The 24,966-nt window shown below is 36.1% G+C and overlaps 1 protein-coding gene across 3 annotated transcripts in view; it reads left to right on the top strand.

Moving 5' to 3' along the window:
* The window catches only part of LOC134531204 (transforming growth factor beta regulator 1), a 43,813-nt gene that overhangs the window by 3,341 nt on the left and 15,506 nt on the right, over positions 1-24,966 (top strand). For all 3 annotated transcript variants that reach the window (XM_063366859.1, XM_063366860.1, XM_063366861.1), the window contains 4 exons: positions 1,611-1,722; positions 12,481-12,606; positions 15,117-15,259; positions 17,204-17,349. In XM_063366859.1, coding sequence (XP_063222929.1) covers positions 1,611-1,722; positions 12,481-12,606; positions 15,117-15,259; positions 17,204-17,349 — 527 coding nt within the window. The remainder of the gene's footprint in view (positions 1-1,610; positions 1,723-12,480; positions 12,607-15,116; positions 15,260-17,203; positions 17,350-24,966) is intronic.

Below are 24,966 nucleotides of genomic sequence, written 5' to 3'. Positions count from 1 at the left end.
GGATGAAACAGAACCTTGATTAATCTATTTATTAAATTACTTAAAGAATATTGTTGTATGAAGCTACAACTTGCCCCGCTACTGTTTGTCCCCTATGGATACTGGTGCCCACAAATTTTCAGAGGCTCTCGCCACTGCCTACGTGTGTTTATTGCAGAAGCATGGCTTACTTTTAAAATTACAAATGCACACTTTTCCTCTATCAGGACAACTCGCTACAATGTGCCCATCCTTACGGCATCCATAAACACTCCTGTTTTCTTGGTTTGAATAATCACCACCTTTACTTAATTACTACTGTCCCCTAAATTGCCTTTAGTATGGCAACAAATATTTTAGTGGCAATGCAAAAATTAGCTATTTAGATAGCCTGCTTCATTCCTTCATGGTTCAGGGGCTTGCTGACGTAAGCACATTCTTTTTTAATATGTGAGGTCATGTTTTCTACCAAAAAAATTATCAAACACTCATAATGAAACTCACCTCTAGGATCTTAGCATTTTTACAAACTCAACTAATAGTTCTCCCTCACCCTGAAAATGCTTAACATGATGCTGTTCTAACTCATCCTTTACTCGCTTATGGCAAACATTCTTCCAAATTAAAATTTTAACTTCCACTTCTTAGCTACTAGTAGATAACTCACCAAAATATCAAAAACAAGACCGGAGCTTTTGCTTGTAAAGAATGAAGCAACTGAAAATCATTACTAAACAATTTCATTGCTGGAGCTTAAAATCCACTGTGAGAAAATTATTTTTAAAATTACCTCAGGCTCGGTGGTGTGCAACGCTGGTATATTATGAAAACTTTCCAAAGCTAACTTACTTCTCACTAGAGTCACCAGCCCACATTGCTGCCCGATCCTGAGATTCAAGGACTTTTCTCCTTCCCTTTTAATGTGAAGTGAAAAATTTTCCTAAAATATCCATAGTGTCATTTTTTTGGTACTCTACCCCAGTAGCTTTTAAGTGGCCACTAACTCCCACTTGACAAGTTTTCTATCCAAGTAGTTGCCATGATGACTAGTGATAACTAGCCCAATATGACACAAATCCAGAGCAGAGGGCCGGAGCTTGTGGTATGTCTCTTCAACACTCCAGGGTTTGCTAAAGTGAAACTTCCACATTCTCTTAAGTCTGTTCTTTATCCTCCAATGTCTTGCACCGTGCATTCCAGCACTAAAAATTTTATCATTTAAGTTGCAATCTTGAAAAACAATTTGATGTAAGTTACCCTGTGCAAAGCACCTCACTACCTCACTAGGTGAAAAACACCGAATTGTATAAAAATTTTAACTGAAGGTATTGAATAATTGATTAGGATACTCGTATTAAAATACATAGTCCAATACTACAAATTTAGACATTTTTCTGTAGTTGAAGAATCAACCAGATTTGATTCCAAAACCATGGATTCTGAATCCTTATATATCCAAGGAATAGATGGAATAGCTGATTCCAGAATTGGAACACAACACTTACATTTTGTATTAAATAAAATTTTTGTTTGTAAATTAATTTAAATATGTAAACAAGTGATTGAGCTATTATATAGAGTGTTTTTGCTAGTGTTTTGTGTGAAACCTTGTTGTTTGGTGTGCTGCGTAGGTGAATGCCTCTCTTTGCGACTATGTGGCCCAGCTGCAGGAGATGGTGTTGGTGGCGACCCAGGAGCGACGGTTCCTGCTCAGGAAACTGTACCAGTTCAAGCAGTCTTCTGGTGGGCACAGAATGGACCAAATATTTGTGTGCATGTGAAAATTCACTTTGAATTGACATTATTGGTTTGACTAAATTTATATTTACTTATTATTTTACAGCCATAATATGCATTACCCTTAGGTCTTTGATATCAAAACTTTCATATTTTATAAATAATTATGATTATGATGATGATAATAATACTGACAGACTCATTGATTAAATATTTATTCCTTTCTAATTTTTTAATGATAGTTGCAATTGTAGTGTCACAATTCTCTATATAAACAGGTTCAATACACACTATGATGTATGCAGTAAAAATTAAATATGTTACAGAATATGTTTAAAATAAAATTGCCTATTGTACACACAGTGCTGCACCAACTTGCAAAGTACTCGACTTAAAAAAAAATTGTAGTTATAAAAGTTTTTAACAGGCTGGCTAATGTTAGCTTAGATAAATTTCTATGTATTTGGTCAGACACACCCTGAATTGTAATGACAAAATACAGTTACCATAATATAACTATTGGTTAAAAAACTTATACATTGTCAATTACAAGTAATTATTAATTTATTATAATCATATTGATTAAAATTTTTAATTTAATGAAAAGTAGACCTATTTACTACCTCATTCATTGAAATACTTGTAGTCAGTTATTACCCAACAGTGTTCAGTGAGTAATCAAACATTTTTTGCAGTGGTGTTTGCAGGGGGTAGGGGGTATTATGTCTTCCACCCCCAAGTTATGAAAAAATTTGCACAATGTCATTGAAGACAATGTTACTGTGTGAGAAGCTAAGTTGCCTATGGCTACTACTGTAGGCTCATATGTCAGTGTGCTAGTATCAATAGTACCTAGGTAATTTAAGTTTTTTAAATAGGTAGTACATGTGTTCAAAATTAATTTATTTTTCCAAAATTTCAACCTTCCGCCTTGAAAAAATTCATGTATCTGCCACTGATTTTTTGCATACGTGATATGTGTAAGAATAAATCAAAGATAATTTTCAAACTTATTATGAAAATACCCAGTTCTATAGAGCATCCCACTCTTAGATTGCAGTGTGGAAGTAAATGGGCGCATTCTCTCTCTCTCTAACACACGCCGATTGCCGTTAGCACTGTCCTTGTTTCTTCGTGCGTTGTTGCCAAATATCAAACGAAATTTAAAATTTTAATTTTTGGACCAAGCTTTTTTTCATATTGTATAGAATCAAAATACGCATCAGGCAATGCTTATTATGAATACTTAAAAATATTTTAAGTGTCCGAAAAAATTAAAAAACATAACTTATTCGCTGCGAACTGTTTTGAAGTATTCCGATATGTTTCACATCAAAAAAAGAAAACCTACATGTGTATTTCATTCAGATTTTTTTTATTAGTAAATTAATGCCTTAGGACGCCACCGAACAAATGTTAAGACAAAAACTGTACAGGTTTCACTTAAATAATTTTTTAAATATATTGAAATGCATTTTCTCACAAACTGAAACATCAAAAAGTTGACCCGCGGAAAATATTTTTTCTATTAAAGATAGATGAGGGACGAAAGCGAGAAAAATGTTCACAATGAATTGAATTAGTTTTTAAAAGCAGCCCCATCTCAATTGCTTCTATAGTTTCCGTGGAAATAGCTGTTAAAGATGTGTCTTATCAGTACAAGAGCGCGCGCTGCCGTCGTAAGAGGAAACAGGGTCGTGTGTTTAGATGAGTGGTGTTCTGTCCTACAAGCAATTTCAAATACATGGCTTCCTTAGTCAACAAAAAATATTATAATCGATTCTTGAACATAATATGTAAAATGTATGAAATAAATACGAAGGAATTCAATAGCGATCATGGTACAAAATTTTGAATTACTTTTCTATCCTTCTCAACACCAAGCATCTTATCAAACATTGTTTTAGACAAAGTTTTGGAAAATAACTATGATATTATTACAAACAATTTAAACAGATTTGATAAGGTGTCTACTAAGGCAGTTACGTTTTTTTGTCCGGTGAAAATTTTTTCGAACCCATGCAGTTATGGCTGGTCGTATCAAAAATGTATTTAGAAAACATTTTTCGGCATTAGGTAATCCGAGTTATCATACGTTAAAACGGATTCGATATTATTCATATTATGGGAGTTGTTGCGATTTTCCTGTTTTTCAAAAAATCTTCCCCATTTCGAACCAATTGTTCGGATTTTTCCCATAACTTACTCGACCGAGAATTTCCATTACTGTATTTTATTTATCATTTTGGACATGACTTGTCCAAAAATACGGCATTTATCGGGCCCATGAAAATGTTATATATATATATATATATATATATATATATATATATATATATATATATATATATATATATATATATATATATATATATATATATATATATATATATATATATATATATATATGGGATTTTTAGAACAGAAAAGCAAACCATAAGAAATTTTCGTCTACAATAGGTAGTTTTTATTTGAAATTTACATAAAAGTGGTATTATTACAATTTTATATGTGTAATAGTATAAAATATTATAAATTACGATATGATTTCTTAAAATGCTTCTTGTTCGATCCAAATTACAAATACACGCATCTCCTGAAATTCGTAATGTGTTAGAGATTTGGCAACAGCGCGCGCCATAAGCCGTGTACTGCAATCTAAGAGTGGGACGGGCTATAGGGTGTATAACCACCTTAGATTTGTATAATCATTCTTATTGAACTCCTCCAATTACTATCAGCTACTTCCATGATAATATTGTCACGTGCACCTTCAGAGGGGGGAGAGAATCGTAGCTCTTTACATAGAAACAACTCGCTTGGCATCAACTAGTCTTAACTTCATAAAATACTTTACTGTACCTAGGATCATAGGTTCGTCATCCCGTACAGGATGTCTGGTGAGAGCTGAACTAAGGAGATTTTGCAAAATAACATAATACTTAATTAAAATTATTTTATTCTTAAAGTCAAATACTCAACATCATTTTAAAGAACATTTAAATAGCGGGATTACAATTTAAAACAATAATCTCTTTACTTCCTTAACGATTGAACGACCTTACAAGAGAGAGAATGAGAGAACTTCACTAAACACTTCCCTAGTCCTTCCGAATACCTCAAATCATAATTAATACTTAAAATTAAAACAAAGATAAGTCCATACTCACATTTTCCGAAAAGCCTTTCTTGATCGATTACTTTAAAAAAATAACGTAGGGGCCTCTCCTGCCCTTGAAATCCCGAACGAACATTACATTTTAAAAACTATGACGCGTGACCCCTGACGAGGGCCATAGCCTCCGCCCGAAAGCTTGACGACTACATTATGACCTAACTTAAATTAAACGACTCGTGGCCTCTGGCGTCGACCATAGCTTCCGCCCGAAAGCTTGAATTCCTACATCACGAACGAACTAACAACTCGTGACCACAGGTGAGACGCATAGCCTCCGCCTGAGTGAGCCTGAATTCCTACATCACGAACGAACTAACAACTCGTGACCACAGGTGAGACGCATAGCCTCCGCCTGAGTGAGCCCCGAGTCACCACTCACTTGCGCTTAAATTCGCGCGCCCTGCCGCGCCTACCATAACAAAAGCTCGTTATTGAAGTCAAATTTACTAAACAACTAACTAGAACATCTGGGAAGACTACCCCCCCTCTACCCCGATGTGCAGGCCACACCGCGCGGCTTGTTACGACAGCGCGCCCCAGTAACTGCGGCCCGTGGCTGCGCCAGCGCGCGGCCAAACAAACAAACAAAATTCTGCAAGCCCGCAGCGCGCCGCGCCGGCCCCGTGCCCCAATTACATGGTCACGCCACTTGCGCTGACGAGTGAACAGAGCAGCCAGCCCAGAGTCCCGTCAGTAAAGTCCCTAAATTTGATTTCAACAACCCTGCAAAATTTCAACCCGCGACATAACCCTCCCCTCACAGAGCTCGAGCCCCATCGAGCTACCTCAAAATTACAAATTGTCTTTTTCCATTAAACCATAACTATAAATTCCTCATTTCACAAAAATAATAATTTTCTTAGTTCCTTGCTGTCTGAACATACATCTAGATTCTGCATAAGATTTATTTTAAAACAACAAGTATTCATAAAATTAAATGTAAAACTTTTATCTGGTTTGTTCTCACAGGAACCTTCAGAGGCTCGAGTTCTCAATTCTAAAAAAATTGTTCTGTTAGTGAAGCTCTCTTTACAAATTAAATTACTGTTCTTAGTTTCTCAGTATTCGTTAAACAATGTGCAAATTCTTGATAATTATTATTATTTTTTTTTTTTCGGTTTCCGTTTATTACCATACTTCTTTCGTTCTTCAAAAAAAATTAAGTGTCCTTACAGTGTTTCAATTAATTAAACTCTTATCTCGTGAAGGTTGGTGCAACTCCTCGAAGTCAGTGTTGTCGAGAAGAGTAGCTCCCTGGGCTGGCCATCAGCAAACACCACTCAACTCCAACAGCTACTGGACTGGCTTCCAGGGCAGCTCACAACTTCTCCCCACATCTGCTTCGGAGTTGTGCCATCCTCATCACGAACAGATTACAATTCTGAAACATCATCAACAGGCATTACCATCACGCCTGACAAATACAAAACTAACTACTAAACTGCAATCGATGGGCAAGGATGCAAACACACAAAAAAATAAAATTAATTAATTCAACTGCTAACATAAAGTATCCCACCCTTAGCATAATCTAATCAGGCAAATAATTTGATAGGAAAAACTTAAGGAAGGGAAACATGACCTCCAATGATTTTCCCTACCTCTTGAGTCTTGATCTTCTCTATACAGCAAATAGTCCCCACGAAGTAACTGGGTTGAAGGTCAGTTCACATGACCCACCCATAACCTCTTCTACTCTTCTTTTCTTCTGGGGGCAACCACAATGCCCACCAATCTCTCTCCATGGTGCCGAACCAGCTATCCCATGAGAGTAAACAACGTAGTCAATAGAAGCGCAGAGGGGAAACACCAATCTCTGGCTTGTCGAGTCATAAAACTGCTTTATCTTCTTCTTCTTCTGAGTAAAAATATCTGACTAACCTTGCTTCTATTCTTCCAAACAGTAAAAGTTCATCAGGTATCTTCATGAAAGAAACATTCTAACTAATAATTCTTCATTTTTCTTCTTCTTTATTTCTGTTAGTTGTAATAGAAGGCCATGTTAGGGAGGTTATAGGGAAAAAGAGTGGCCAATTCCCACCCCATCACCCACCTAGATCATGACTAATTAACTTTTAAACTTTCTATTTCAAACAAATAAAAAAAAAACCATTTTTTTTATTCAAACTTTTAAATTATAATTACTTTTACTTCATAACCTCAAAAGCTAATCAATAATTCTAAATGAAATTGTGATTTACTGCATCCTTGTTCCATCCGATCTGTTTGTTTATAACCTTTCTTGTAAAGTATAAAATTTTCAAACATTACTAATTCAAAAAAAAATTAAATTCTGGTGTCCTTTGAGTTACAATTAACTTTACTATTTCTTAGCTTGAAATAATTTAAGTTTTCAGAACTATTTCATTGTCTAATTCACAACACTTAAAAATCAACTCAAAACAACAAATCATCAAAATCAATAAGATCATCTGACCTACCTATCAGTACGGTGAACTTGAACTGTTCGTACACATTTATAATAAGCTATTGTATTTAAATTCCAACCTAAATAAGGTTTAAAAAAAACTACTAATCCCTCTGTAAATTAAGAAAATTAACTTTAAAAATTAAACTTAAGGTATTAGTTCTTTTTGACAGCTACCACAACTCACTAGTTCCATTACATTACTATAACCTAAAAAGTTCTGTAAATAATGTTTATAACAAAAAAAACTCCAGTTACTGTCTTCCATAAAAAAAAATAAAACTTTACATGACCTTATTAATCTCCACTTGTAAGTCCATGGCTGCCAGCTTTCTCTTCTCTTGAATCTTCAGTCTTGGCTCTTGTTTCAGTGATCTTGTATCTTGTCTCTCGAACTCTTGTCATCTTGTAAACTGGACTGCTGCTCAGCTCATCTTAAGGAATCTGTAACAGTTTCAAAAATACATGTTAATTTAAATTACATAATTCCTGTTCTTTGGTCCTAAAAAAAATTGTATTATTAGTACACATTACCCTGAAACAACATTATTATTCATTGTTTATTACTTAAAAAAAATGCTTTACCATAAAATCCTTTTTTGTTCTTTTCATTAGGCCTATTTATTTTCCTTCTTCTTAATTAAATTCTGCTTCAAATGTTAATCCTAACTTAAGACCTACCATCTATTTATTATTCATTACCTACATTATTTATGTTACCCTAAAATTCCCATAAGTTTCTAATACTTCCTATCAAAGACATTCTCTCTAAAAAAAAATTTACTTGTGACTCTTAACTTAACAAACTTAAAAAAAACTTTTACACTAGACTTAACTTATTATTCATTCTTAGTTACTAAATTTCTATATGTAAACTTTAGTACTTACAAACAAAAACTGCCTATTTCTCTCTACCTCTTAATCTCTTTCAATTATTACAATAATAATGTTACCTTGCATCTTTAAACTTTCTTCTTTTCAATTAAATTAGACATCTCATAACAATAAAAATTCTGCCTATACTCTTCTTATGGGTGTACAAACCAACAACAAAATTTCAAATTCTCAAGTTTCCTTATATTTAAATTATGCAATACAAATAACCTCTGTGGTGCCTGTACCCTTTTAGGCCTACCACCTTCTCCTCTCACAGCATAACTCTTATTCCTCGGGGTCTGTATTCACTGTTCCAAATCAAATATCTCAAATAAATTAAAAACAAATTTATTATTTTAAGAAAACAAAAATTTACATTGACTTTACTATGGAGCCTGGAAATCTCAATGTCCCACAGCAGCTAACATGACTAAATCCCATGGAACCCCAGGTTTACATAACCTGTGCCCAAAAATTTAAGCATACCAGGCTTTCTCTGCACTGGTTTTACAGCATCACACACTATTTAGGGCCCCTGATCTGCCATCAGTCCCAAGGAGTTTTCCCACAACCCCTCTCTACACAAGCGCCTACCGCATTCCTCTCAATTGGCTATCGGTTTTACGGCATTCTTTTGAGATCCGACCATCAAGTTAGGGCTAATCGAACACTAAACCTCCATACTTCCAAACTAATGTAAATCAATTAAATTTTCTCTGTAAATTCTAAAAATCAAAAAAAATTATTCCAACATGCCAAAGAAACTTCCAAAAAAAAATTCATAATCTTATCTTCAAACCATTAAAATAAAAATAAATAGATTACTCTGTTTTCTCCTTAATAACTGTAAACTGTCAACAAATATCATGTCGTAAATTTAACTATGCTTACTGACTCTAAATCATAAAATCTCATTTGTCCTAATTAATAAACAACCGATTTCCTTAAAATCTCACTGTATCTCTCACACTCAAACTTCACTGGCTGAATATCTCAATAAATTCAAAAACAATTATCTAAACTCTTAAAGAAACTCCTCCCCAATTATTCAAATTACTTCACCTTATTTTATTTCATTACTTAAAACACCTTACTCAAAAAAAATTAATTAATTATCTAGCTATCTTCCATTATTATTTATTTACCGAACAAAACTTTCTCCTAAATTAATTTAGTAAAATTCAATTTCACATTAGGCAAGTACACTAACTCTCTACAGCAATGTTTCTCATTTCCCTCCTTCCTAACTGAATCCAATCTTACTTAACCTCCAGGGAATTTACCTCACAAAATAACCAAAAATTTCACTGTAGTGCCTATCTGCTATAGGCCCACTACACAGGGGGCTCTAACCCCACCAACAAACTTCATTGAAATGGTACCCTATCCCATACAGGATAGCCACTTCGGTACTACCATGGGGAACTCCTGCCCCAAACTACTCACAACTCTCAGGATTCTCCTAACCCTTAATTCACGTAGCCAGCCCATCTCCTATGGTCTGCGCTACAATTCCCTTTCTTCCCAGGGACACAACGCCTCACCTTAGGGTCCCTCGCCCTAAAGAAAACATTAATTTTGTCTCTCTGTTCCCTTGGAGTAAATTCCCTCTACACACAAAAACTATCCTTCCCACTTTTCTCAATGCTTATCGATTTTATAGTGTACCTCCTTAATAATGTTTACAAATCCCAAAAAAATATTTTTAAAACCGAGGTAGAATTTAACTAACAAAAACATAAACAACTTACAACGAAACACTTCTAGCCTATACATCATACACTTCTTAAATTAAATTACTTACATACTGAAAGTTCCTCTTCTCCTAAAACACACTTAAATTTAAATTTATTTAACCAATAGTCTATTTTCTTATCGCTAAGTTACCGTACAGCTGATCAAAACAAGGTCACGGCCTGTCCACGTCTCCGTATGAGCCCGTGACGTCACCGAATTCCATCAGGTGCGCCAACCCTCGCTTGCGGTTCCTCCGTTCTCCGCTAGGTCTCAGCACCTCCCCGTCACGTGTTCATTCTGCCACGTCCACTGACGTGTCGTTCTGAAACAACTCTCAACATTTTTCTAATTAAAACAAAACATCACTATAAATTCTATAACTCTCTTTTACATAAACTCTCGTTTTCTCTTTAATTCCTTTCTAACGTTTATCCTTCCCTCGACTGATTTAATTCGTACGTCTCGTCTCCTACGCGCACGAAAACAAAACAAACTTCTCTTGAAAATAATTCCTATTTACGACAAAAAACTTTATTTTAAATTATAATTCTCTTAACCTACAATCTTAAAATGAACTTCAATTAAATTAAACCACTTGCATTATCTCTAATAAGCATTTAACTTATAACGTATTCTCCTCACGTAATAATCCCCGATATAAATCTACAATAAATTCAACGACTTAAAACAACTTATCACTATAAACTTTATCCTTACAAGTATCCTCAAATAAACATCTGTTACGTCAAAAAAAAAAAATCTCAAAGACTTCCTCCACTATAGACTAAAATTCCGTAATCCTCTCCTCAAGTAAACTCTTAATAACCTGCTATCAGAAGCTGAAACTAACTTAATAATAAACATAAAAATCTACCTCTCTCTCTCTCCAGAAATAGAACCTATCCGGCGAACTCTACCATTTCTGTCACGTGCACCTTCAGAGGGGGGAGAGAATCGTAGCTCTTTACATAGAAACAACTCGCTTGGCATCAACTAGTCTTAACTTCATAAAATACTTTACTGTACCTAGGATCATAGGTTCGTCATCCCGTACAGGATGTCTGGTGAGAGCTGAACTAAGGAGATTTTGCAAAATAACATAATACTTAATTAAAATTATTTTATTCTTAAAGTCAAATACTCAACATCATTTTAAAGAACATTTAAATAGCGGGATTACAATTTAAAACAATAATCTCTTTACTTCCTTAACGATTGAACGACCTTACAAGAGAGAGAATGAGAGAACTTCACTAAACACTTCCCTAGTCCTTCCGAATACCTCAAATCATAATTAATACTTAAAATTAAAACAAAGATAAGTCCATACTCACATTTTCCGAAAAGCCTTTCTTGATCGATTACTTTAAAAAAATAACGTAGGGGCCTCTCCTGCCCTTGAAATCCCGAACGAACATTACATTTTAAAAACTATGACGCGTGACCCCTGACGAGGGCCATAGCCTCCGCCCGAAAGCTTGACGACTACATTATGACCTAACTTAAATTAAACGACTCGTGGCCTCTGGCGTCGACCATAGCTTCCGCCCGAAAGCTTGAATTCCTACATCACGAACGAACTAACAACTCGTGACCACAGGTGAGACGCATAGCCTCCGCCTGAGTGAGCCTGAATTCCTACATCACGAACGAACTAACAACTCGTGACCACAGGTGAGACGCATAGCCTCCGCCTGAGTGAGCCCCGAGTCACCACTCACTTGCGCTTAAATTCGCGCGCCCTGCCGCGCCTACCATAACAAAAGCTCGTTATTGAAGTCAAATTTACTAAACAACTAACTAGAACATCTGGGAAGACTACCCCCCCTCTACCCCGATGTGCAGGCCACACCGCGCGGCTTGTTACGACAGCGCGCCCCAGTAACTGCGGCCCGTGGCTGCGCCAGCGCGCGGCCAAACAAACAAACAAAATTCTGCAAGCCCGCAGCGCGCCGCGCCGGCCCCGTGCCCCAATTACATGGTCACGCCACTTGCGCTGACGAGTGAACAGAGCAGCCAGCCCAGAGTCCCGTCAGTAAAGTCCCTAAATTTGATTTCAACAACCCTGCAAAATTTCAACCCGCGACAATATAGCTAAGTGAGGTATAATTGCCAAGAAATCTTAACAGGAAGGGATGAAGATTTTTGGTCATTACTTTTTTTTTTGTAGTTAAATATCAAAGCATTGACTTGTTAATGTATAATACCTTTCAATATAATGAAATGCCTTAATTTCACAAGATAGCTGGACAAAGTGATTCATTAGCAGATGCTAAATGTAATTCATTTTGAAGAATGACTACTACTATAAAAATTACTCGCTAATCAATAGTCATTCTTTTATGGTATCTGAAATTTGTGCTTTATGTCTTAAAGAAGACAAATTTTTAATAATTAATTGATGACACAAAATTGTCGTGAAAAAGAAACAAATTTGAATCCAATCTCTTCTTCTAAGCGGCACTATTTTGATGGCAGCTGGGCTGTGCTGAAGTAGGGAGCGCAGGTGGTGTAAGACTGTGTGTTGGGGGGTGTTCTGTTCCAGAGGCGGACGTGCAGCCTACGTCTCAGGGGGGGAAATACGGTTCCGGGCACAGCCCCCCGCACTTGGCTGTTGAAGGCTTCCCCTCCGCCAAGAAGCACACCAAGAGGAAATTCGCTGATCTCAATGGTGACATTGACTGCAGGATAGGGGCAAAATGAAAAAGATAAACCAGGGGAGAGGGGAAGTGAGATAGGATATGCTGCATTCAAGCAAAATGTGTGTGTTGTTGATGATTTTCGATGGCTTTTTGTTGAAGGAACAAAGGTTTTATGATCTGAAAAGTAGTAAAGAAATATTAAATAAACATATATATATATATATATATATATATATATATATATATATATATATATAATTATATATATAAAGTAAAAAAATGTTTCTAAAATCTCCAAACTGCTTTTATACTTAACATTGTCCTCAATTCTCAAAGCCAGAGGGGAAAACAAAGTTCAAAATTTATTGTTGTAATATTTTCTCAGCTTTTGTTTAGTTTTACATTTAATACACTGTGTTTTTGGGCTTTACCCTTACCCAAGAGCCAATGTTAGCAAGCGTTCTTCCTCGTGGATAATACCGTATTTATGCAGATATAGGCCGCGTGCGGATACAGGCCGCACGCTAAATTTTTGATTAAAGTCTTAGAACAAATTAATATCTCAAAAAGAGGCCGCACTGAAATGCTGATGAGCGGCAATCACGAAGTACATACCTATTCACAGAGCGATCGTGGCAACTGCGCGCCATCGATAAGAGCGTGCGTTATTCAACAACTGCAGATTTTAAAAATTATTTATGGCAACACTCACTTGGCAACATCGCAATCACCACCTTACCCCACACTCCGCCTCTTAGAGCCTAGATGCTACCTAGGTAGTTGCGCGCGCATCAGACGCTGGCAACAACATTCGCCTGGCACTCAGTAGCGCACTGTGCACGGCACTTGTAAACAAAGCGGACTTGCAGGTCTGCTTCTATAGCTTATTTACTTTACTTCCAAGTAAGTTTATAACGTTATATAATGGTTTCTTTTATAAACTCACAGTAGTAATGCATCTCTAGTCAAAATATTTGCATGAAAAAAAAACACACGCAAATAATGACGTCTACGTGGAAACACCCGGACCTACTTTATTTTCAGCTCCAAACTTTGTTAAAAAAAAGGTTTGGGTATTTACAATTGTAAATACTACTTTACCTAATGTTCAAGAAAACTATTTTGTGAGCGGCAGTTGCCAGCCCGCTGCTATGGTGCATCATAAGAGGTTAGGGACGATCGGCAGCGGCCCATTCTTTGTTTACATTGTAGGTGAGTCGTGTCTTTATTTTTTATTACATGTAAGTACTTATTTGTTTATACTTTAGACTTTCATGCATTGAAAATTAGTTTAATCAATTGTATATTGACAAATTTAAAAATTTTTTTGGGAAAAAATGTTTTTTTAATTTTTATCTCACTAATAGGCCGCACCCTAATTTTTGGGGTCATAATTTTAGAAAAAAGGTGCGGCCTATATCTGCATAAATACGGTAGGTTTTGGCCCTTTCTTATGATAGCTCACATTGTCATATTTCTGCAGTCTGAGAAATATTATATATTGGATAAACTTAATGAATGCCAACTAAAACAACCTTTGCATGTTATAATGATTTTATTAACTGAACAACTTGCAAAATAAGTAACATGTTGAATGTTCACATAGAGCGGTTTCTAATTGAAAATAGCATTTATGACACTAATTTTAATAGTACATTAAAAATGTGAAAATGTATTGCTATGGCTATGAATAAATACATTTTTATTTTAGTATGTATTTAGTTTTGCTATTAAATTCCCACCAACAGTTAATAAAGGCTATATAAAAATTTGAGCCTGCATTTAATAATGCTAAATGATTAACATTTGGTTAAAACTATTAATTTAAGAACCATAATTTTTTGTTTGTTTCTTATTATTTACTAACAGCAGACTGCACTGGAGTTTCTTAAAATTAGCTAGTTAATGAACAAACATCTTATATTTGACCACACATATCAAATCAAAGATGTATCAAGTATCATAAATGTATCAATTTTAAGATATATCAGTTTCATATTATACTTATGAGTCTAGTGCTCAACACTATGGTGTATATCAATATTTTCAATGGTGTATATCTGTGAGTTAGATTTACAGCAGAGTTTTGATTAACTGAGTTAATGTGGACAGTAACAACCTTGGATATGAATAATCTCAAACAACATGGGTTTAATAACAAAATCATCTTGTTTTCTTTGTTGGCCCAGTGGTATCATTTTTCAGGGTGTTGTTTTCCAGCTTCTCTTCAGTATAGATTCTTTCACGTTACTGCATTATTTGCCCCACCAATAAAAGGCATCTTTGAGATTTATTTTCTGTAGGATGTCGACAAAAAATAGATAATTTTATAGATCCTCGAGCAAGTGTTTCACCAGTCTTTGCCGGTAATGGTGCTTTATGTCAGTTCGGATAATACGGAACCTCAGTCAGTTGAGACACTGTTGTACTAAAATATGCTACTAATACTTGTTTAACATTAACTTAATGAAGAAAATGTTTAAAATAAGTAATTCATTCGACTAGTATATGTTAATAATATGTTTGATTATATTACAAGACTCTGGAAAAACGCACTCCAAACCAAAGAAGCTGAACACGCCCAAGGCCAAGAAGATAGTCCAGCCCATCCCGCTGGACGTGACGGGGCGGCCTGTGTTCCCCATCGTGCTGGGAGGACTCACCGTGCACAGTCTCGGGGAGGTGTGTGGCCAGGGCATGTGCCATTCAACGACCCACGAATGCTACCTCATCTTTCAAACTGTTCCAGAAACTAATGTTAATGTACATTTTTTGCCAAGATTCATCAAATCCAACCACCACATTGCTATCCTTGCACAATTTCTCAACTTCAAACATGGAAAAATGGTGCTAATTATGTCTTTTTACAGTTTCACTTTTGTTGCTATCTATCAGGAAACATTCAAACAAAGAGATTAACATCTGTAGTGCACATCACATGGATTTTTGTCATCATACATTGCATTGCCCATAGCACTTCTGGTTTAGTTATGTCATCATTTAGCAAATACTTATGAATACCAGATCATTCAGGGGGTTTCCACCCCACCATCTCAGATCTGGTTGAAATTTGGTACATGGTATCTTCAGACAAATATAAGAATCCGTATGTTTCATTTTTGGGATATTGGCTCTAGTTTGGAATTTAAAACCCTTCAAAGTTTCCCTCTGTTTGGTGGAATTTTTTTTAATTCGCAACCAAATTTGAGTGACACATCTTGCTTCAACTTACATGTAATAACAGTTATAAATGTAGAATCATGGTAGGAGGAGGAAGGGAGGGAGGGAAAAAAAATATATATATATATATATATATATATATATATAGAGAGAGAGAGTGAGAGTGAGAGTGAGAGTGAGAGAGAGAGAGAGAGAGAGAGAGAGAGAGAGAGAGAGAGAGAGAATAAAATGTCTCTGAAACCACCAACCACTTTCATATAATTCATCCTAATTCTTAAAGCAAGGGTGGAAAACATTCAAAATTTGTCTTACTGTGTTTAGAGCACAAATGTCGAGGGAAATGTTCGTGCTCATTTGGTTAATTACTTCAGACTTAAAATTTGAAGCATAATACTGTTTTAGTAAGCATTCTGCTAGAAAAGTTACATGACCAGTTGTTTGCAGATAAATTGGGTAAAGTTGACTGAATTAACAAATTCTTGATGCATAATTGGGAAAAGGGTGTTGTGTGGTTATGTCTAGTATAGATGTCTGTTCAGTGCTGCAGGTATTTAATAAAAATACGTAAATAAACATAGAGGTGTAACAGCAGGCTAAGCCTCAAGTAAGCTTTCTGATGTGGAAAACTGTTAACAGTTCTTCACTAAGCTACTATATATTTTGTATATTTGGTTGATACTAAAAACTGATTTTCAGTAATATTTTACACTGTCATAAAGTTGTTACTAATGCATGGTAGAGTAGAGATTCTTGGGTTGGATGAAAATTTTTTTGTAAAAAGAAAGGCTGATTTTGTATCTGAAAACACATGTAAGATATCACGACATAGAGACAAGATTTTATGGTTTTTATTTTTAAGACAATTTTGTTTTAAAATAGGATATTTTGGTGTTATTGTTTTATTTTTATCAATTCTCTTTATTAATAAGATGGCCTATCTTTTGACAAATAATACACTCAGATATTTCTTGATAATAATTTCACCATAATAGTGCCATTTTGACTAATATGTGATGTACTTTTACAATAAACTAATTTGTAATAGGCATTTCTAGGGCAGAACTGTTCTGAATAAAAATAAAACTGCAAGTGTTCATGTGTTTGGAAAATGTGCAAGTGTCAGGAATGTAAAAATGAGTTACTACTAAGAGATGCAAGCTCAAACAAAGTAAATTTATATTTTCATAATATATTTAGATGATACTTTTTGGTACAAACCTCATGCTGAAAACATTGAACATTCATTGAATGTAATGTATTCAAATTTACATTTTTGTGATTTAAGTTGAAATTTGCTAAAACACTGATTAATTTATTGGTTTTAGTCTAATTTCAGTGTTTCTTGTGTAATTTTGGTGTAATATTGCATTGACATGCTTTTTTGTGTTATTTTGGTTTTATCGCAATGACAATATGATCTTGTTGGAACCAACGAGTGGTTTCCAGGTGGTTTCGGACCGCCCGGACTACCACTCGGAGGAGTTCATCTTCCCCGTGGGCTTCTGCTCGACGAGAGTGTACGGCAGCTTGAAGGACCCCGAGAAGAAGTGTGTGTACACGTGCAAGGTGATGGACGGGGGTCCGGCTCCCAGGTTGGTTTCAGTCCACACCGCTTTATTATATTACATTCTCTGTATTACTTCCTAAATATTCTGTCAAATAAAGTTGGAGAGTTATAATGTCACCAGCATAGCCATATTTGACACATTGGATTACATGATGTTCCATCAAATATTTTGCATTTAGGACAGGTTCTAAAATAAGTTGACCAATCAGATTCATGCACGGTGAAAATGGAAATGACATCCGTTTTCGTCTGAACGATTCTTTAAAGTGGCTAAGAGTACGTGGCTGATTAAAGAAGATAAAAAAAGTTAAATAACTAAAATAATGTTCATATTAATGTCATATGCGAAAACATTTTTGTGAAAAAATAAATTTATGTTTCTATAATTTTAAATATCTCTGAAAATTTATTTCATTGTATAACATATATTATTGTGATTTAAATTTATACGTGTTCAGAATATTTAAAAATGCAAAAAAAATATAGTAACAGTTAAAAATTTTGTTCAGCACTGTGATACATTATTTAATTTCAAAATTGAGGAAAACAAAAATTTTTGTGATAGCTCAGACCAAAAATAAATTTTGATAGTGTGACATAATCTAAAATATATTTGAGGTTATCTGTTCAAATTTATTTGATGGAGAAAATTGGAAGCCATTTTCCATCCAATAGTTCCTCTTCAGCTCTTTGTCAAATATAGGTATTGGGTACAAATATTTGACAGTGTGACAGGGCCTTAAGCATTAAATACATCATTGATAAAGTTCAAACAACTTTAGTTTGCTTGACATTTTGGCACGCCTTGTTGCAGCCATCTTCAAGGGCGATGGACAACTTGAAGTTGGCTGCAACAATACATGCCAAAATGTCAGTCTAACCAGGGTTGGCTAGCTCTGAAGGAGGTGAGACCTTGACTTTGGCATAGTCTCCCTTGTGTGATAGTATTTAACAGCTTTACTAAGACGGAGCATTGACTCAAAAATACATTTTTTTTGGTGTTTGGTTGCCACATTTTTAAAATACAGTGAAAGTCCGTTGTAACGAATACGGTCTATAACGTAAAGTCCGCTATAACGATAATTTCCATCGGCACTGTCAGTTTTTCATCTGCTGCGTAGGATAAAAATTGCGGAAATAACGAATGCAGCGTGGGCTCATTTTCGCTATACCAATAGATTTCACACCTGTAACTTTGCTCTAAAACAATGAGAAAACATCTACAATTTCCTTAATAAATGAGAAACAGCTTCGCACAATTCCACGCGTCCGGCAAATGAAACAACGCGCATGATGTGGCCATCTTGGCAACACCGCACAAGGTGGGGCTCCACAGCGAGCATAGCTTGCCTTGCGGCGACGAAAGCAAGTGGCCCCGCTGCGAGCATTACTTATTTAGAATCACCCCGACTGTAGCCCGTAAATGAGCATAACTCGTCTCACACTCGCATTGGTGTTTGGCCTACCATTGCTATGTGCCATTAACGTTCCACGAATTTGCCACGGCTGATGATAATGTTGACGTGTGCAGGGAGTTCACGAACACGGAACTTGCCGTGCTCGTCTCTTCTAATCAAAACGAAGCGGCGTCTGAAGATTATGACAATAATGACGACGAACCAAGTGACGTATCTGTTCCGTCGAAAACGTCAATGATGGAGGCACTTGACACAATCAGTCATTTTTATCAGCATACAAATATTTCGACGAAAGATTTGATGAACTTCCAAGAGGTCCAGTCGTTTATTTTGTCGAAAAGTCTAGTGAAATCAAGGCAAACGAAAATTGATTCATTTTTTAAAAAGTGATTTTTAATTTTGTGTTATTTTCCAAGGGTCTGTACGAGTGATTATTTTTGTGTTACTGACCAATTGTCGGAAAAATTGCACCCGATATCATCAGCTTAGCGCACGTGTCTCCAGCAAACCAGCTGCGGTCAAAGCGATAGGAAGCGGCCGGCATGACCTTGCGTGACCCCGCCCGCCAGTCTCCATGTAAACAAACAGCTGTGCGCTTAGCCACGATGTGCGTGACGGCCTTATCACGGCCACGTGGTCTCATATTTCGCAGTTGGCAAGTGCTGATATAGCTTAAAAATGTTATTTTAGTAAGTTTTATGTATATTTCCTTTACTTTTGTTGTGAATTTCCATAGTAAAAACAAGCGAGAATTATAATATATTTTTAAAATGCTACAAAAATAAGATTTTTTTTAAAAGTTTTGCTATAACGAAAATTCGCTATAACATAAACTTTTGGCGCCGTTATAAATTTACGTTATAACTGACTTTTACGTAATATAATGGTTAATATGCTAACAGGAATTAACAATCAAACTAAACTTCCAACATATATTTCTAATATCTTGAGTGATTTGACTGTTTTTAGACCATTGAGGTGCTTTTATTTTGTTATTGGTTGGAAATAACATAGCCTGTGTCAAAACAATATACAGTAGAACCCCGATTATCCGTGTTAATGAAGGGGACGAGTGAGTCGGATAATCGAAAATCGCGGTTAACCGAGTCATGCTTGCCTCAAAGGTCATTAGCCCACAGACAGCCATCTGTGGACATTCGGAGATTACATATATACACATGCTTTGTGTGTGTGTGTGCGTTGTTGACATAGAAGCGGACTGCTTAGTGCTGGGCAGCAGTGGTTTTTAAGTCTTTCGTGTGCGGAGACGTGGGCACGCGAGTCGTTGATGCACCGAGGTGTGTGACTAGCCGCCCGCCAGTCCGAGGGCCCAAGACAGCTGATAGCTGCCAAGGTCACACATTCTTTTCATCGCCCGTAAGCGACGCTGCCACACTTCGCTCATTGCTCTGTTGTCAGTAACACCATCGGGCTGGTTATTGTTTTACAGAACGACTGCCTTCAAAATTCTTTTCGAGATAAGATTTTTCATACCAGTGCATTGAGACTTGATTTGATGGTTTTGAAACGGTGTCTCTGTCTCGTATAATTCACGGTGTTTTTATCCCCCTTTATTTATATGAATTTAAAATGTTAGATTTTTTATTTTTAGTTTGCTGAACGTGGAATTAGTGCAAAAACGGCCTATTATGACTTAAGTGTTGCAGATGGGTCGGAAATCTTATAACGACCACCTCTCTATAACGACCCTAATCTCGGGAACCGTGAGGGGTCGTTATATCTATTCTCCGTTCACTCTTAGCTGAGTTTTGAAATAAACAAACACCGTCGTATCACTGTGCCGCGTCAGCAAGTGATAGGCTGAATTTATCTTGCGTGCCAAGCACTAGTTGCAACACACACACTTCCGTACAGTCGGTGCTCATAAAATAACGGAGAAGTAATATAACAGGAAAATGGTTCTTCTGTCAAGCCTAGTTTTTTTAAAAAAATTACGTCTGCTGTGATAAAATTACGCCACTTAATGCTACACCCTCCGACCTTTTCTGTTGAAACCATTCAAACAAGTGTCCAAGCTGCTAAATGTGGATTCGTTCATCGTCTTGCGTTTATTTAATCCACTTGAAGTGTTAGCCTGTGAAGCAAACTGAAGGATTTTTTCGCGATTTTTTATGATGTCGCGCACTGTTGTGTTACCGACATTAAACTCAGTCGCAAGTTTGCAATCGTTTCTCCACTCTGAAATCTTTCTATAATTTTTGTTTTGCTGTCGATGGACAGTACCACTCGCTTTCTTTTCTGTTCATTTGATGACATGATGAAATGTTGCGCTCAACACTTCCGCACAACACAACGGTATAATCCGTCGGAATGCAGATCACTGTTACAATACATAAAATTATCACCACCTTCACGCTTCAACAACGTACACTAATGGAATGGACTGTCTCCATGCGCCGGGTAATCTCTGTGGCACGGCGCCGTGCTGCGCGCGGGAGTGTACAGTCCGGTCATGCGGACGTGGAATCGCGCACCAGTGTATAATCTGTTCACGTAACATGGAACACAAAAATATTATGTACATACGTATGTATGTACTAGTATTTTTTTTTAAACTTTCTGTGTATATAAACATAACTGAGTCAAAGTACTTTGACCAACATACATTTTGCAAAGTATTTTAACATTTACATACATTTTGAATCATTGGTTATATGTAACTAAAAAATTGGACTTGATGGACATAAATCGCGGTTAATCCGCGAATCGGATAATCGAGTCGCGGATAATCGGGGTTCTACTGTATGCCCAATTGACAATGTCACAAAAATATGCAACAGCTATATGCTCCTGGAATTATGAATTCATGTATCATATTTTAATACTTAAATACTGTGAATTCTCTCTTTAACTTCATTCTCATGTACATAAAATTCAATATAATGTATAAAAATGTTGGCCCTTCTAATTGCATGCATTAATCAAAGAGCATATCATTAAACGTAGGGATTATGTCGTCTATACTCATATTACTGTGGTAATACGTACATTAAAACAATTTATCCAAGTTTTTTTAATAGTCCTCAAATTTTAACTATTGCATTCATAAAATCTCGACCTTCATTAAATCGGTGGGTGGCTCATTTGAACCTCCACCCGAAGAAAAATAGGTATTGTTTTTTACTTTTTGACCCAAATATATCTGGTATTGTGTGTATTTGGTTTTAATAAATGAAATACCATTAAATATTAAATAGTATTACGTAATGCAATGAAAAAATAACCTCTGGCTGCAGCATGTGAACATGTAATGCGGTATCCCCCCGTCCCACCGTCGCTCAGCCAGTCTACCGCTTGCTCGCCTCCCGCCCTCATCTGTCCTGTGGCCAGTCTTGGATGCTCCAACTTGTTAGGCTACCGTGTCTCCCTTAGGTAGCATTAAAAATATCTACTGTACATTACAGCGTATCAAGTGTTGTAATTGTGCCTGCTTTTCATTCACACTGTTATTCCTGCGATCATGTGAATGGTGACTTCTTCTAGTTGTGGACAGCATGTGGAATGTTAATACTAATAATAACTCGTATTTTTTATAGGCCTACATGTTTTAGACATTTTTCATGTAAAATAAACAAGTGAACCACGTATTCGGCCTCCTTTTACAGCTTATTATTTTGCCTCCACTAGTACTTTTCTTCTCCCCTCTTGTATTAACTACACCCAAGGACATGTCAATATCCATTCTTAACAGGAGAGATAAAGTAGGGGTGAAAAAAGCAACAGATGTACTACTGATTGGTCAAGACTTGCCCAGGACCTTTCCTGCCTTGCTTTTCTACATGCTTCCCCTTATCAGCTTTGTAAGTTAATCCTTAAATGCTCGCCATTAAAATTGTTTACGAATGCACATTGATTACCAGAATCGAGAGGAACAAGTACATAGTGGAGTGAACAAGCACATGAGTCGTCGACGTCATCTTCAGCTTCTGATGCAATAGGGCTGTGTCGACGATGAATTTGGTGTGACGAAAACGGTTATGGATGATAACTGGTTAGATTTTGTCCCAAGTAGTTCTTATTTCTTGCATGGCTTTGAACACATCCCATTTCTTCAGTGCCCGCCTCAGATCCAAATCATTATGACACTAGCCATGCGCCTGTGGGTGAACTTTGCCTTTAATGCCCTGGTCATGCCCTGGTCCAAGGGCTGATGGACGCTGGTGGTGTTTGGCGGGAGGAAAACACACATTACATTGATCAGGTCCTCAATCTTTGGATGGGCGGGGAAGTTGTCAATGAACAAGATGAGCAGAGTTTCCCGATTCCATTTTAGCAGCAGAGGAGGACAGCACATGTGTGCTCTTCACATCGAGTGTCTGCTCTGAAGCAAGTTAAAAACATTGCCATTTCGTCTGCTTTGTACACATCTTGTGGTTGGTAGCGCCCCAGTGTGCTGTGCAGTGTCTGCAAACAGTTTTCCACTGAGCCCTCGGGAACACAATTACTTTCGCAGTGGATTTTATGAGCACATATTTTATGGCCACTCTTGAATCTATCCAGCCACATTTTGGAGGCCTTGAAGTTTAAACCCATTCTCAAGTAAAAAAAGTCAGCCTTCTGTAATATCATAGACCCATTGGTACGTATATTGTGCTCTGTGCTGGGCGAACCAGTCGAACACTGCATTTACCAAATCAGAAAATTGTGAACACTTTAAGGCTTTTTGCCTGTACGTTATGATACATTGTAAAACCTTTTTATTGTGCCAACCTGCCAACTAAATCATTGGTACTCAGTTTACTGAGTAAAAATATTTAAAAATGCAGGAAAACTAAATGTAAAGAAAAAGGTGTTGTTACTTAAACTTTTACATATTTTCTTAATTTTTTATATTTACTAATTCATTGATTTATTTCACTTGTTTTAAAATTGTTTCCATATCAATATACTCACTGTATTAGTGGTTGATATCTTTAGAATCTGAAAGTTATAATATTGCAATTTGGCAAAACCTCTCCATAAAGTACACTTCTATAAGGTAGTGTCCAATTTATTGGTCCCATCAAATACTTTATAAAGAGAATCCACGGTATTATGGTTAATGAAAAATTTACTTTAAATTTTGTAATTAGAAAATTATTAGGAAAATAACCTGCAGCCTCAACATTAAATTATTATTATAAATATTCCAACAATTAGACATTAAAAGCTTTAAAAGGACGATAATATGGCAAAAAAAGGTGATTTACTAGTTCCCAGGTTTTTGTTTTTATTGATCATGGTTAGAGATGGTGATTTATAGCATTTAAAATAATAACATTTAGCATTTTGAATTTGAAATTTAGCATTTTGTAGCATTTTTAAAAACAAGATTTAGCCAATTCTCTCATTTTACATTACTGAAGAAAAGTATATTTTTAAAAAGCATTAAATAATACACATATTAATTATTAACAACCACAGAAATAAAGACCTAACACAACTACAAAGATAGCCTATCTCGGCAGGTTTCCAAACAACTTTTTAGCACTTATGAGTGCAATAAATTGAATACTTAAAATTACAATAAATATTTTTTAGCCGTGTTCATGGCCATAGTTGATGTAGAGTGCACAAATAATGTTATTGAAACTCGTTTTTTCAATTTTCACCTTCTTTTGGTTTTCGATCATGCCAGAAACCGTTGCTTGCCGTTTTACCGACTTTTTTTCTTCATCCGATTTCTCGGTGAATCTTTTTTTTGCAGCCTGACGTCCCTCAGATTTAATGTGCTTTTCAAGTACTTTTTTTTTTTTTCCACTCCAGACGGCGATTACATAAATTGCACATTAAAATATTCGTATCACTTTCGTAGAACTGTTCATTTTTGTATTCATTTATGCGATCGCGAATGTAAATTACGTTTTGTCCCATTTTTACCACGAGAAATAACAGTATACAACACAATCACCAGTATGCACGTATTTGTAAACACACCACCTTCCACAGACTACACAAGAATGCGGCTTCCACATGAAACACAGACAGAAAATGGGCGCGGCGAAGCAGAGATGTCGCAATATGGTGGCCTAAAAACTTGTACTCTGCAAGATGACGGACACTCTTCCAGCTAGTTGTTCTTTGCTTTGTTTACAATTGCGAGGCACGGATGGCCATTTTTCATTCAATATTTACGAATAGTGTTGTGAATGACATGACAATAAGATACTTGTGCTGAATACACCATAAAATGATGGTTTCTTTTGATACTGAACTGAAACGAA

The sequence above is a fragment of the Bacillus rossius genome, chromosome 3, assembly GCF_032445375.1.
Source record: "Bacillus rossius redtenbacheri isolate Brsri chromosome 3, Brsri_v3, whole genome shotgun sequence".
NCBI lineage: Eukaryota > Metazoa > Arthropoda > Insecta > Phasmatodea > Bacillidae > Bacillus > Bacillus rossius.
This window is presented reverse-complemented; position numbering and strand designations above follow the sequence as displayed.